This window comes from Vicugna pacos, chromosome 9 (genome assembly GCF_048564905.1).
Source record: "Vicugna pacos chromosome 9, VicPac4, whole genome shotgun sequence".
Lineage (NCBI taxonomy): Eukaryota > Metazoa > Chordata > Mammalia > Artiodactyla > Camelidae > Vicugna > Vicugna pacos.
In genome coordinates this window covers 40,936,613-40,951,737 of record NC_132995.1, presented here as the reverse complement: position 1 = coordinate 40,951,737, position 15,125 = coordinate 40,936,613, and the positions used below count along the sequence as shown (strand labels likewise).

The window sequence follows — 15,125 nt, the reverse complement described above, 5'->3', positions numbered from 1 at the left end:
GTAAGATATCCTAGAACCTGAATCCCTCAAACTCAGATTGCTTTCTTTCTAAATCTATACTCCAACCCAACTGGGCTTGGCTCTGTGGGCACTGGAGGCTGGCTGTTTGAGGCACTCCCCTTTGCAGGTGGTACAGGAAATGAGCTGCTCTCTGCTGGCTTGGCATTTGTGGGACACAATGGATGTGATCCTGACCCTTCTGTGGATAGAAGAGGCCCCTCTCCCTCAAACCTCTGCTCATACTAGGTCTTGCTGAGCCCTCAGTCTAGGAGGCATGAACCTAATGGGTCATTTTTGCCAAGGCTTCTCCATCTTCTATAGGATTATGGAGCATCTCACATGTCATTAGCGCCCTGACCCTTCCCAGTGGAGAGGTAACAGGAGGTATCAGAAGTGACTGTAGAGACTTCATTGCAAGGGAAGCTTTAGGCTAGACCTGAATTCTCCCTGTCTGCAGCTCACTTTCCCAATACCAGGTGGGCTGGAGAGGGGAACACTATGCCCTACAAGAGAAGCTGGCTGAGAGTACTGTTTCAGCATTTTCTCCTTGCAACAGGTATTGCTGAGTTGGAGTAGAAGTGGGAGAGTGAGACATAAGAGAGCCAATGGGGCAGTGTAGTTACTGATGCCCAGCCAACTATTAAACTAATTAAAACAATTTAAACTGTTACGAAAATTTTCGTGGTTTTATTGTATCATGAGGCATTGAAACATCTGAACAAATCAATATCTGGGCGGTGAGGCAGCTGCTTTCTCCTTCACTTCTTTGGGTTACTAGAGCAACTTGTCAGTAGATTAAAAAAAAAAAAAAAGACAACCTTTTGCATTACTTAAGTCTTTCCAAGGCATGCGCTGGTACAACACAAACTTCTCCTGTCAGATGCAACTAGTCTAGCGTCCAAACATCATGCACAATACCTCGGTAGCAGTAGCGCACTGCGCCCACTCCTACCGTGGTCCTGCTCATTTGTGTATGATATTTGGAGCATCTGGAGGAGTGTGAATAGTATCAGGAAGAGGAGGGAGGAGGAAACAGCATGAGTGCCTGGCTGGGAGGAGGTCAGCCGAAGTTGTGCAGGGCAAGCCTGAACATGTCATTGGTGCAAACCCAGGCATCGTTGATGTTCTTTAATAGGAACATCTGGTGGAACCCCATGATGGGATCTTCATCAGCCTGTGAGAAGAGAGAAAATGGTTCAGTAAGGTGGCCAAGGAACAGGAAGGGAATTCAGTAGCAGGAGATAAGACCCCAGGACTCAAATCCTAGGATAGCTAAGGGGTACTTGTGATGAATGGACATAATGTATAAAACACTAAACTGGGCCCACAGAGGCCTATAGATGCCAGCTCACACTGCTATATACACAAACTGCAAAACAACTCACCAGTTAGCTACAACAACAGAGCAGAGAACATATGTGCCTCTGAGCCCACGTTTTTGGGCAAAGTGATCAATTTGAGAGTTCCACAGTGTTTCCATGTAACTTACAGTATTTAAAAACGAAACAGTCTTAGTGTCTGATTATGCCAGTTAGTCCAAGGAGGAGAAACTACTGCTTATACTGACTATGGCCAAATACATGAGAAAAGGCTCAAAACCAAGCTCACACTGTGATGACAGCTCTCTGGGGGAAAAATGAAGCATCACTATCAGGTGGTCTGTTTCTTGTCATGTAACATATAACATTTGCAATGAAAACAGAAAGGCAAGAGATCTCCAGTCAAACTGCTGAAGACTCGGGTAAGGCCTAGTTGAGGCAGGGGCCCACTAACCAGCACTATCCCTACCATCACTGGTCTTTCCAGTAATTATAACCAGCAAGGAGGCAAATAAGTCCTTTGGGGGCTTTAGAGTTGGATAAACTACTGCAGAGGCCTAGGGAGCCCCACCTCCCTCCACCCTCCTATTGGACTCAGGAAGCCCTGCCTAGTCTAAGGACAATGCACGTGGGCCTATTATTCTGGGCCCCAGCATGACACAGGCCCAGGAGATTGGAACCTGATTAAGGGGCAGCTCATTTGTCCAGCTTTGAGAAGGAGGAGAGGCTTTTTAGAAACCAAGAGTCTGAGGTCAGTCAGCTAAAGCTTAACAGGTAGGAGTTCCTGGGGTGCTGAGGGACCAGATGAAAGCTTTGAAGGGAACAGGTCTTGAGAAGGGGAAAAGAAAATGCAGAGAGAAGCAGGAGTTCCAGGAATCTGCTTTGCTCAGCAGATGGAGAAGCCAGCAGCCAGCTCAGGGAGTGGTGGTATGGAGTCCAGTAGGGAACTGCTACTTAGCATCCAGCTGGCTCATTCAGGGTCAGCTGCCTGCAGAAAGCCCACATACACCGTGGGGCAGTACAAAGGCCCTGTGGCTTCACAGCCCCATCCTGCTCCTAAACCTCTTGTCCCTTTTCCAAAAGGCTCTAAACCAGTGCCCTCCAAGAAAACTTGCTGCAATAACAGAAATGTTCTATGTTTGCATTGTCCAATAGGCAGCCACAAGTGATTGACTATGAGCACTTGAAATATGACTAATGCAACCGAGAAACTACATTTTAATTTTATTTCTTCTTAGTTAATGTAATTTAAAAATCACCACATGTGGCTGATGGCTATTGATTGCACTGAGCTACGCAGCTCTAGGCATCACTTTGCCTGGGTGTCCCTTGATAAGCAGGTCACATCATAGGCAAGCAGCACTATTACCTTGAGCTGGCCCACAACCATGCTGATGATACAGCTATCTGGTGTGGGCTGATGGTCCTGCGCTGTGATGCTGTGCTGGATTTTCTGGAACGGAAGGCTCTGTAAGAGAAAGAGTGGGTGTGGGCTGAGGCCAGCAAGGTGGGGAAGGAGCTACCAGCAGCCCAGCCCTGCCCCTTACTTACAGACAATTTCTCCACAATGGCAGCTTTCCCCTGGAATTGCTGTCCTTCCCACGTAAGGCATGACGCATCAATCTGAAAACCAGGAAACGTGGGGTCAGAGCCTCAGAGCACAAGGAATATCCCTGAGGCCCTGAAAGGACCCTGAAAAAGGTCTTGCCTGGGGAAATGAGTCCATGTGTTAGTTTCCCTGTCTGTAAAGAAGGGAACCAAGGGTAGTTTCCAAATTTTACACAATTCACAATTTCTTTAATTATACTCTATCATCGCAGAGCCCAAGCTCTGAAAGACTACGTAACAAAATAAAAACTTAGTAATGAATAAGTTCATTTCCTGGTTTTTATTCAAGAAGTCAAGTGGCCTTCAGTATGTATGAGCTCCAGGCTGGTTATGTATGGCTGGGGCTCAGCCAAAAGCCATCCTGCTGTGTAGTCAGTCAGTACCAGTCCCAGAAAAGCCATCAGAAATTACTTGGAAAATCCTATGTTTATCACCATCTCTAGAGCCCAGGCTGAGTTCCATAAGGCCCTTCCCATGGGGTCAGGGAGGGATGAAGGCTGACAAGGCCTTTCAAGGCCTAGCCTGGGACCTTCCCTACCATCAACAAGTTTCTTGCTAACTTCACGCCCCCTCCTCCAGATCGTCCCTGCCACAGCCTTCAGGGGCAGAACTCAAAATTGCCTCTGCTACTTATCAGCTATGACTTAGACAAGTTACTGTTTTCTTCCCCCAACTCTCAGTTTCCTGATCTTTAAAGGGGACATGTACTGAGGATTATACAGAATGACATACATAAAGTACTCTTTTAGGACCCTGCTAACTCTTCTTTGGGTCAGGCCTGCTTTAATTGATTTTAAAATCAATGAGGCAGAAGTGCCAGGATTCCAAAGTCAGATCAGTTTGAGTTTTTAAAATTACCCTATCTATGATAATGATAATCAAATACTTATGCTTGTCTTCCACTGGTAAAATCCCTCTGTTTTCTTCAAAATTTCTCTACTGACCCTGGCTTTTTGGAGGGTGACTCAGAGAAGTCTGTCCACAGCCCAGTCAGGCTCCAAGGTTACGCTGGATGACTCCTACCATTCTTATCCTGGACAGACCTGCTAGGTATGCCTGATCAATCACATTTCTGTCTTGGGCAGGATCAAATACAAGTAATTCTTGGCGTATATGAACATCATTAAAATAGCAGCAAACAATGCCTGCATAGAAGGGTTTCTCAAAAAACACATCAGCCTCCTTTGGCTAACCTCATTTGTTTCCCATGAGCATTCAGGGGTTTTTGGTCGCCCAAAAGGAAGCTGGACCTGGGGTCTCCAGGAGAGATGAGGACTATGATGATGATGCTCATAACTACTGCCTCCAGAGGGCACCGTGAGAACTAGCCTCTGTCTGCTGCTGCCCAATCTGGAACAGAGGCATTCCCAGGACCACGGAATGGCAAGCCTAGAACCTCCCTGCCCAGGGAACCAGGATCCACACTCTTGTGGAAGATGACAGAAGGGAATATGTGGAGCAGGGAGTTGGGCTAGGTCTTAAGCCCCCTGTCCCATGGACAGAAGCTCAGATAAAAGGATACAGTCAAATCCACTGAGGGCTGCCAGAACCTGTGAACTGAAGGCCTTGGCCAATATCTGAATTAATCCCCTGGGGTCCCCCTCGAGTCCTAGAGCTGAAGACTTACATAAATTGCGCCTAGCTGGGTTCTGTCGTTATCAAATAACTGGTAGTAATGTTGAATGAAGCTGGATCCAATCTGCTCCCAAATTGGCTTGTCTCCCATTCTGGAGCGTCACCCGGCCTCGTTGAGACCTGCAAGAACAGCCAGACAGGGAAGAAAGTGTTGGTATTTTGGTACTGTGGAAGGAGGAGGTAGTCAGCCACACTGTCTCCTCACTGACCCCTACCCCTCCCAGACCTCCCTGAGCAGGGAGTCCTTTGCTGAGGTCTGTTCTCCCAGGGAATACAGAGAGGGGCCAGGGAACTAATAAGCGACCCCTCAGTACAGACCAGCAGGGAGCCCAGAGGTGGACTAGACTCAGCCCCATCTTTGAGGAGCTCTGTTGATGAAACAGAGGGCTGGCAGGATCCTGGAGTACACAGGATAGATGCTGAGGGTGGAGCCAGGACAAAGGAAGCTCAGAGCAAGCCCAACGGCGGGATGGGTTTTTAAGGAGGAGCTAAGCATGCTCCCCATAGCTTTTCATTTAATCCTCTCAACAACCTGCAAGGCCAGTTGTTGCTATTCTTCCCACTTTGTAGGCTGGGAACTACTGATGTCTATGGGTGGAGTGTCTTCTATTGCAGCCCTCAGTTCCTCAACACTGCCCCAGGATTTTACTGGAAGGGCAGGTGGAAGACCCAGTGAGTAGGGGAGAATGGCTTCTCAAGGCCACATTTGCAAAAAAAACAGCGAGTGACACCCACGCACCCTTGTCTTAAAGGGGGCAGTTTACTTCTTTGAGGCCAGGTGACACTTCATTTCTTCACTGATAGGGGCTACACCTACCCACTTCAGAGTTGGGGACATGAACTCAGAGGGTCTCAGGTAATAATGGAGAAATATTGGGAGGGGAAATGAAGTCTGTGAGGGGGAAATGTGTCATGACTTCATCTCTCCATCCCAGCACTGGCTCTATCATAAGGGACTGCCCCTCTTTTGTCTCTGAGGGGGAGGGGAGACCCCTCCCAGCTACAGATATCAGGAACCCAAGGTTGCTAGATGGAAAATCCAAGTCCCAGATGAAAGAGCTGTTCAGGCTTTGCTAGGCCCCTCCCATGTAGGAAGCCCACATCTCACTGCAGGATCTCATGACAGCACACCTGTGTGTTGTTCTGCAGTTGCCTCTGACTGTAGAGGAGCTCATTCCCTCTCTCCTTGTAACAGGACTCTGAACCAAAGCAGTAAGGAAGTGGGTTTGACTCCGGCAGACAGTCACTGGCAGTGGTGGGATCTGATGCAAGTCACTGCCTTTCTTAGGGCCTCAGCTCCCTCCTCTGTAAGGGGCTGGAATCCTGATGCTGCCACTGGTTATGAAGCCTCACGAAGGGAACCTAGTAAAGCTCTCAGCTCAACGTGGTAAGTGCTAGTTCACTCCAGTCTCTATGACTTCACCCAAGGCCAGAGAAGCCAGGGGGAAGAACAGTGTAGGAGGGCAGTGGCTCATCCCCAATCCAGCCAGTCTCCCAGCCTGTGACCAACACACCAGCCAGTAAGGGGCCAGGAAGCTGAGCCAGCTTTATTTTAGGTCCTCTAGGAGGTAGTTGCACTAAAAATAGCAGCTCAGTGCTGGGATGACTAAGAAATGTCCAGGAAAGTCTAAAACAAGCAGAGGAGAAAGCTTGGACCCGGCCATGCCTGCTTGGGACAAGGTGTGTCTCAATTCACACTTTGCTAAGAAACAAATCAACAAGTGGGGAAAGTACAGGGTCAACAGCTGGTCTCAGCTGCTGTGTCTTGGTCATATTTCCAAGGGATCAGACTGTGCCTGTACCCACACACAAACATGGGTTACTGGAGGCAAGGCACAGCCCCACATCTCACATCTCAGCCCCTCCCACTCTAGTATTCACTATGTTTGGCTCATTGACTGAGGCCTGACCCTATCACATCTTACCCACAAGACGCCTTGCCCAGCTCCCAAGAACCCTGAGGCAGGTGGTAAGCTGGAGGAATGGATAAGGGCCACCTCTCCCTCTGTCCTCAGCAAGGCTGGGCAGCCTTCATGGAAAGTCTTGGAGAAAGAGTATGCCAATCAGAAGAAACAGCGTAAGCAAATGTCTGGGGGCACGAGAAGAGATAAGGGTGGGAAACTGGGAAGGTGGAGATGGAAGGTGAAGGGAAATAAGGCAACAAGCTGATTCAGAGACAAGAAAAGTGGCACCATATGGTGGGATGGTGAGGTGGAGGAAGTGTGGGGGTGTCTTTTCCTTTTTCAACATTGTTCCTAATGGCGTGATAACTTGCTAATAAAAAACTACTTGGCAGAAGTAGTGGTGGAATAAAGAGGATGGAGGAATAAAGGGACAGAGGAGCTCTTTAGTCTAGTAGAGCAGGGCAGTCCCGAGGAACAGGACTGCTCAGGGGGCCCCCAGAAAGTACGAGAAGGAAACTTCAAAAGTATGTGGATTGAAAACTGCTTTAAAGATGTCAAGTGGGTCTGCTGAGGCCAATACCAACCTTGTTCAAGGCCTGCTTGACTATGATGCATTTACCTCTATGTAGTGACCACAATCGCCATGTGGTCAGATTTCAGTCATCCCACTTTACAAGTGGGAAAACTGAGGTTCAGCTATGTGGGGAGTCTTGCCCCAAGCCGACCCAGTACATCAATGCTGATCTGGGTTGTCTGGTCAAGGTCAGTGTTTTATTTCTGACAACTTTGCATCCCTGAGCTCTAAACCACAAGGCTGCCATGTCTCTCCCCTACAAAACACTTGTGTTAAAGGTCAAACCCTCAAAGTTCCACAGGTGGCTATCCACACCTATCCCTAACTCTTTAGCTATTCTCTCCTTCCTTCATCCAGCTCCACACATAAATACACCAGAACTCGCTGCACGTTTGCTCCTTGTGTTTTTTGCACAGGTGAGTCCCTAGGCCAGGATGCCCTCTCTCCCCTCATCAGTTCCTGACTGCCTGGTCAGTTCCTGCTCTCCCCTCAAGTCACTGTTCAGCTGCCACCTATTTGGGTCCTCCTTCCTAGACTCAAATGTTGACCCCAAAACCATGTGCAAATCCATATCAACACACCCAGGGTCCACTCCTCTGCCCGAACATGGTAACTCTGGGCTGTGAGGGTTGCAATGTGGTTCTTGCCACACCCTATTCCACCCCTCCAATCTCCCAGCACAGAGCATGGACCAGCAAACTGCAAGATTTCTAATTCCAAATCTTCTACAAAGCTTTCAACTCATGGCTGGGAGGGAGCATTCCTGAGTCCAGAAAAAGCAGCAGGGTGCAGAGCCCCCCTCTCATCCCCATGCAACACAGGGGAGGATGGGAGGATGTTCCCCAGGACGGCCAGCAAGCCCTGACCTTGTTTCTAGTACATTTAAAGAACAGCCTAGAAAGAAACAAAATGCCAAGGCTCAGAGGCAGCCTTATACCAGATTGGGAACTGACCTTGAAGATGGCTCCTCCTACAGCTCTTCCAAGAGGGCCGCTGACGATGCCATCTCCTGCTTCACCCCAATAGTCTGCAGGCTGACCAAGGCCAGTCTCCTTGAGGAGCAGAAATGACCTTGGTGACCTCTCGCCCACTGAGCATTAGCCTTCACTGACCCTTAGGTCTCTGTGGGTACAAAGACCCTCTAAGAATGCCTCAAAAACTGTGGCCCTCTCTTAATAAACTTGCACAGAGGCAGAGATGACCCAGCCTTGTGAGTGATTTCAAGTTGCTCACACTCCCTGAGGGTCAGTCATAGACCCCAGGTTAAAATTGCTGGCCCAGAAGATCCCATTGGGTAATAGAAAATCTTCATTTTTATCCCCAAATTCTGGGTCAGTGTTTCCAGTATTTCAAAACTTGAAACAGCTGTGTCCAGCTGCTAACGTCTCATTTTCCCTAATGTGTATTAGGTGTAGAAACATGCTAAGGGCTTTATGTGCACTTGTTTTAAACACCCTGTGAGTCAACTCCATGCTAGAGATGAGCAAAATGAGGCTCAGCAAGGTCAGCTAATTTGCTCAAGGTCACAGGCCTAACAGATAGTGGAACTAGACCGAACTAGGCTTAGAGGACTCCAGAGCCAGGACTCCCAGAGACGACTGGTCTGGAGATAAAAATGAACAGTATGTAGGGCTGAAGCCCTGGATCTCTAATCTTGACTTTCTCAGATGGGGCAAGACAGGCCTGATAGTGCTTCTGCCCCCAAACAAAGGAACCAGGCAGATTTCCACACCAAACAATAGGCATTTTCACAGGGAATGATCTCGTAGTTTTCCCAAACCTTCAAAGTCACAACCCCATTCTACCATCTCAGCAAAGCCGAGATAGATCCTGGCTTAGCTGGACCTGAGGCAGGGATGGGGGCAGGAGAGTGATGGGGAAGAGGACATTACTAACTTCATACTGATACATAGAAGGATGCTCACATTTGAGGGTCCATCACCAAGGCCCACAGAGAATGCCAGCAGATGTGCCAAGCTTGTAGTGAGGTCCTTGAAATCAGCACCAAACATGGCCATTACCCTCACATGTACTGTCTGCCAGGACTTCCCAACCAACAAAGGCTGGGAAGGACTCCTCTGACAAGTGGGATTGACAGCCAACCTTGGCTTAAACCCAGAGCACAGGTGTGTACTGCAGGGAGTGAGGGGAAGGTGGTGGGCTACAGCTAGACAGGAAGACACTGAAGGGTACCTGTCCCTCAGTAACAAATTGCCTCTCTCTTCATGGTGAGGGGTGCTGTGTATCCTGTCCTATGGCCCTCCAATGACTGTCCTTCCCATTCCCCACTGACAAAGTCTCAACCACTTATCCTGCCTTCAAGGCCCTGGGTAACCTGGCCTCCCGACTCTTCAACTTCATCTCCTGCTACTCAATGCCTCCCCTTCTCTGCAGCTACTCTGGGCATTTTCCTGTTTCTGGAAGATGTCGAGCCTGTTCCAGCCGAGGGCTTTGCAACTGCTGATCTTTTTACCTAGATTACTCTTCCCCCTAGATCTTCATGTGTCTGACTCCTTGTCACTTGTAAGGGTCAGCTCAAATGTCATCTCCTCACAGACATCTTCCCTGACCACTCAGTCTAACATAGCCACCCAGTTACTCACTTCACCATCCTGTACTGTCTTAGCACTTGTCACTGCATTAGACTGTCACACCTATGTATTTGTTTATGGTCTGTCTCCCTGACTGGGGCATCCCTGTTCCCAAGATACCTGGTCCAGCCCTTCTTCTCTGGAGGAGTGAGTTCTGGACAAACCCTGTTCAATTTAAGTGGCCAAGTGACCTACCTCCCCTTCACTCAAATGTTCTGTCCCAGTTGTTAAGGAACAATTCTTTGGAGGGACAACTGTGGCTGAAAAGCAGGCACACAACCACACCCTCAAAGGCCTGGCCTCTAGCTAGCTCCTCCTCTCCCTCAAGGGATGACTCTCTGACCCTGTCCCCTCATCAGTAATTATGAGGAAGTTAGGGTAATCAACTGAGGGTATGAAGCAGGGCCCAGTTATAAGGAGTCATTGGCTGGTGCTAGGTGAACACTAGGTCAAGAGCTAGGAAGAAGGTGGGTAACTCAGCCTCCTGTAGGGGCACCACACTGTGGAGCAGCCTCGACCCAGGACCAGGAATGGCCTCATCCACCCCTTCCCTGCCCGAAGTATGGAGAGAAATCAGCTAAGGTCTGGTGCCTTCAGTACCGTAAGGGCCTTTCCCTTCTCTTCTATTTGGAGGGAGGGCTCCAGGGCCTTCAGGCTGCCCTGGTTAGCCTAGAAACTCAGCTCTGAGACCTGCATTCTGGTCTCTCTGCTCTGCATTTACTCAGTTCCTGAGTAGTCGCCCTTTTCCAGGTGGCTCAAAGATCTCTGAGACCCCTGTCCTAGACAGCTCCCATTCATGAATTTGCTGGTTCATGTACGATAAGTCAAACTCCTGCAAGCTGAATAGTTACATGTATTCCCTCATTTGAGCCTCACAGCCCTGTGAAGCTGGTATGATGATCATAACTTTGTAGATGAAGAAACCAAGACTCCAAAAGGTTAAGGAAGAATTCAAGACTATACAAGGCCTCGGGCAGAGCCAGCATTAAAATGTCCAAAAAACTGGCCTGGAGTGGAACAGCTAAGAGCCAATGTCAGGAAGCAGAAAGCACATAGGTGGCAAAATGAGGCAATGAGGAACAAAATCCAGGCCTTTTTGTTCTCCACTGAAATCAGCAAGCTCCATGCCTGTCAGGACAGAAAGCCTCTGAGTGCATACTCAGCCTGTCAAAGCAGGTTTATACCCTACTACTGAGAACTTGCATTCACCCAGGCCTGAACTACCTCTGCAAGGTCTCTACACACATATATCCTTCTAGGGGGCAGCAGTTTCTGCCATGGTGAGACCCAGTGGCTCCAATGGAGTACCAAGACTTTAAGAAATAAACATTCCAGAATGTCCCTAGTTTACTGAGACAAACTGCCTTCAGTTCCCAGGTACCTTGGACACAACCCTCTCATAAGGAGGCTTCTCCACGGTAGCCCCCTCTCCAGCCTAGGGGCTTATGGAGTTGGCACAAAGCAGGTCCCAGCAACAAATAAAGAATAAGGCCCAGGGAAGTCAGAAGGGTCATACTGGGCCCTCCTGTGTCCCTCTTTCCTGGCCACTAAGACCTTAAGATTTCTCCCGAGAAGACACATTTCAGCTGATAGGGCATGAAGGGAGAAGGTACCATAGATACCTGGTGGTCAGGGTGCTGACCTAAATGATTAGTCACTCCAGACTGATTCTAGCCCTGGAAGTCACTGCAGGGACAACCCACATGCTGTTGCCGCCCTCAGGGAGGGAGTCAAGGATTCTTGCCACATATGGTCAAAGCAAGAGAACCACAAAATCTCAAAGCTGGGAAAGGGGTAGCTAACTTCAAACTCATAAATATCCCCAAATGGCTCATCAGAAAAAAAATAACTTTAAAAAAAGGCCCATCAGGAGGTTCAGCTCAACCCCAGGACAGAGGAATCCTGCCCAACTTTCAACGTCCATTCTGTGGAAAACTTTTTGGATCCACACCCCTATCTCCAAAAAGGACTATTCCCTTTCATTTCTGGAGAGGGCGCCTCTGTGTTTCACTCTGGGAAGATGTCCTGATAGGTATCACTACAGGAGCACTGGGCACTTTAAAGTGACCCTAGAGGGTCTCAGTGAAAGGGGCAGAAGCCATAAACCTAGGATCCAGCCAGGGAATGAGAAGACCACAGACCACAAAATGCTGGTGAGATTCCCAGGCATCGGGAGAATACCCAGCAGAGACTCCTGCGGGAGAGAAAAGGAACAGCCATAGCAATTTGCAGTAGTGACAGCATCCCTCAAGGGACCCCAGACCTTCCTGGGCCCAACATCCTGAGGTATACTTTGCTCTGTGGTTTCTGTGAGGCACTGGAAAGGAGAGTGGGCTTACTAACAGCCTGTCCTCTTTGGTGCTCTAATCATTCAGAAGCCCCCACTTCTGCAGAGGGCCCTGTGGGTCCCTTCAATTTAGCCCTCAGCACATAACAGCAACATTACTCCTGTCTCCCCCACTACTGTGACCTCCTTTCCCCAGCACCAGGACTTGATAGGATTCATTATTCTATCTCTAGCCTCAGTCCAGAGCCTGACATACAGAAACGACCCAAAGAATGATTGCTGAACAAAATGGATCATTGGTGAGAAAGGAGAAAAAAGTTTCAAGCAAGATACTGATGCCTTGGTAGGGGAATCCTATAATTTTTTTGATACAAGGTGACTTCCACTTCTAAAATTTAAGAGTTCTTTCACTTAAATCTTTCATTTCATCCCAATCCACCAACTGCAAAGAGAGCGGAATAAACTGAGACATGGCTCAGAGAAAAAAGGTGGGCTCCATGTCACTAAGGAACCTAATGTTGAGCTGGTTGAGAACCCAGCATCCTCACACCCTGCCCCCATGCTTATGCAGCCATATCCTGACTGTCCCATGCCAGGCCCCACCTCCTAAGTCAGCCCTATATGAATAGAACGTGCAGACTGATTCTGGAGAACCTCAGGGTCCTGCTCTTACCTCTGAGATGCAGATGGCCTGCCAAATTCCACAAAGGTCAAGGACTTCTGGGAGACAGGATGCCTAGCAATGGCTAACTGACATCAGACACATAAGTTATAATGAACTTTCAGGACTGGAATGAGAGTGAGGGACCTGAATTCCTCCTATTCCTGGGTAACCTCTGAGAAGGAACAGAATCTTTTTGACCTTTAAGAAAACTGTCGTGATCAAGCCACCAAGGGCTTTGAAATGTGCAAAATAATTCATAGCCATAAAGCCTAACTCACCTGAAACCAGTGTCCTAGAAAGAACCAACCCAGACAACCTTGAGTCTATAATTGCTTATAGACTAAGAGATCCAACCACACTGATGCTATGTGTGTCCTGTGGGTAGTCTCTCCTTGTTGCCCGCCTTCACTGGCAAACTAGGCCTCTCCTGAGCCTACTGAATGAACCTGAGTTGCATGTGCTCCTGAGCTAGAATGTGGACTAAGACAGTTGCGTTCAGAGAGAAGGCAGGCCCTGGTTAGGAGATCTGGACAGACCCTTGCCTGTCCTCCTGAACCAGGGAGAATGCAATTTAACTGCAGGAAAACAAGGCTGGAGTCCAATTACCAGTAAATATGACCTAGAGAAATACTCAAGGGAAAAGAAAATTTCATGGGTGGTGGCTTTCTGCATTATGGGCCTAATTCAGCTCTCCTAAGAGACCAGCTTGCTGCTGAGGCCAGGTGTACAGAGACTTGGCTGCTTCTTTCGTCCCTGCAAGAACTGTGGCTCAGAAGCAGCACTGGGTCATACGAATCAAGGCTTGACAAACTGTCTCTTCCCAAATCCCATGTTCTTCTCTAAACTCGTCCTTTAATTCATCATCACTCAGTCAGAAGTGCCTTTACAAAGCCTGTCAGAAAACTACTCTATGGCTAGATACCCCCTTCTCCAGATTCAATGGAGTCCCTGGAGCCATCATTAAAGGCAATTTCCCAAGGCCTAACCAGCTTCCTGACATTCATAGGTTCCTCAGCTGTTGGAAAGTGAGCAAATAAGTGAGGAAAGCCTGACCTTCTGCAGCCTACAACTCTAGTTCTGCCAGCCAGGCTTCAGAAGGGCCCCAGAGTCCGAATATAAGCCCAGCAGTCCAAGTGAGCTCCATGTCCAATGTCGCTTGCAGTCCAGCCTCTCCTGTGGCACTAGGCTCATGGACCTCAGACCTGGATTCTACTTGACCCTCCGTTAAACCCCACGTTATCGGTATTATTCTTATGGAATCATTCTCCTCTGGTAGGAGGGCAGATGACCCTAGGAGGGGCAAAAGTGAGGAATAGGCTGTGCTAAAGAGATGTAACAACGTGTTGAAGGCTCATACATTCAACTTCACCTCCTTGGCTTTTTTTCGTCATCCCTCCGCTTACAGGGCCGGCCAATCCATCCACAGCTGTGGCCTGGTCACTGATACAGGGAAGGTCAAGGGCTGGGCCTAAGAGTCGCATCAGGCCAGATTCTCCAAGGCTGGCCGCAGGTAAAGCCCCACGTTGAACCGCCCTCCAGCCCCAGATTCCCTGACCCTGCTCTCCACGCGAGAACCTACGCATGAGTTCCACACAGTGGGAGATAGATTTCGTGCACTCTCAGGAAGCAGGCAAGCAAGGGAGCGTTCACATACATCCTAGCCCAGCTACGCCTGGGAACCGGGTGAGGGTAGGGCTGCGGCAGGCGGGCGCCCTTACCCAATGCTGACTCCAGAGTGAGCCGGGTGGAGCTTGCCCATCCCCGGATCCTTTTCAGGCTGGCGGCAGGACGTAGGCCTGGGGTCGGCCCGCTAGCCTGCCTGCAGACTTTGAGGGACTCGGGCAGGCCCGTCTAGGCCAGACGGGGCGGGGCCCGGAGAGCCCCATCTGGGTGGTCCAGACTAGAGAAAAAGGCCCGGCCCCGGCGCGGTCCGGTGCGTCCGCCACGGGCAAGGAACGCCCAGGATAGGCTCCTGACTGTCTCTGTGTTCCCCTGGCCGCCGCCTCAGAGGACCGGCGGGAGGCGGAGCCGCGCGCGACACATGGCCCGGGCCCTGCGCGGCTTCGGGCCGCTGGGGGGAGGGGGCGGGGAGGGGCCGCCCAGGAACTCGCAGCGGAGGCTCCAGGCGGACCGGAGAGCGCCTCCTGCGGCCCAGCCCCCGCCCAGGCGCGCTAGCCCCCGACACTCACCCGAGGGGCTGGCACGATGGCGGCAGCGGCGGCGGCAACCCAGCGCGGTCTGCGACCGACTGTCCCTTCCCCCCTGCCTTCCCTCGCCACCCCGCTGCACTCTGGGAAACGCAGTCCCCTTGTGCTCCTTTCTGGCATACGTTGATTGGAGAAAACTACAGTTCCCGACGTCCTATGCGCCAAGGCCCAGACACGGCCTGCAGCGCGGGAGGTGAGGCTAAATCGGGGAGGGAGCTTGCCGGGGCGAGCCCCTGAGAATTGTGGTCTAGCGGAAGCCTCTGGAACACCCGAGCTCGGCGCCAGGCAGGGGTCAGGGCTCAGTTGTCGCCAGGTCCCAGCTGGTCCGGCTCCGCC

The 15,125-nt window shown here is 50.1% G+C and overlaps 1 protein-coding gene across 2 annotated transcripts; it reads right to left on the bottom strand.

Moving 5' to 3' along the window:
- Window positions 1-665: 665 nt before the first annotated feature.
- On the bottom strand, window positions 666-14,909 carry NUTF2 (nuclear transport factor 2). 2 transcript variants are annotated; one of them, XM_006203711.4, is made up of 5 exons: window positions 14,772-14,909; window positions 4,555-4,682; window positions 2,871-2,942; window positions 2,689-2,787; window positions 666-1,174 (listed from the first exon to the last, which is right to left on the bottom strand). In XM_006203711.4, exons 2-5 carry the CDS (start codon window positions 4,651-4,653, stop codon window positions 1,061-1,063), a joined length of 384 nt encoding a protein of 127 aa, XP_006203773.1. In that variant the 5' UTR covers window positions 4,654-4,682; window positions 14,772-14,909; the 3' UTR covers window positions 666-1,060. The 2 variants fall into 2 exon arrangements, with proteins under 2 accessions (XP_006203773.1, XP_015094167.1); XM_015238681.3 differs by lacking the exon at window positions 14,772-14,909 and adding an exon at window positions 14,301-14,577.
- Window positions 14,910-15,125: the final 216 nt, after the last annotated feature.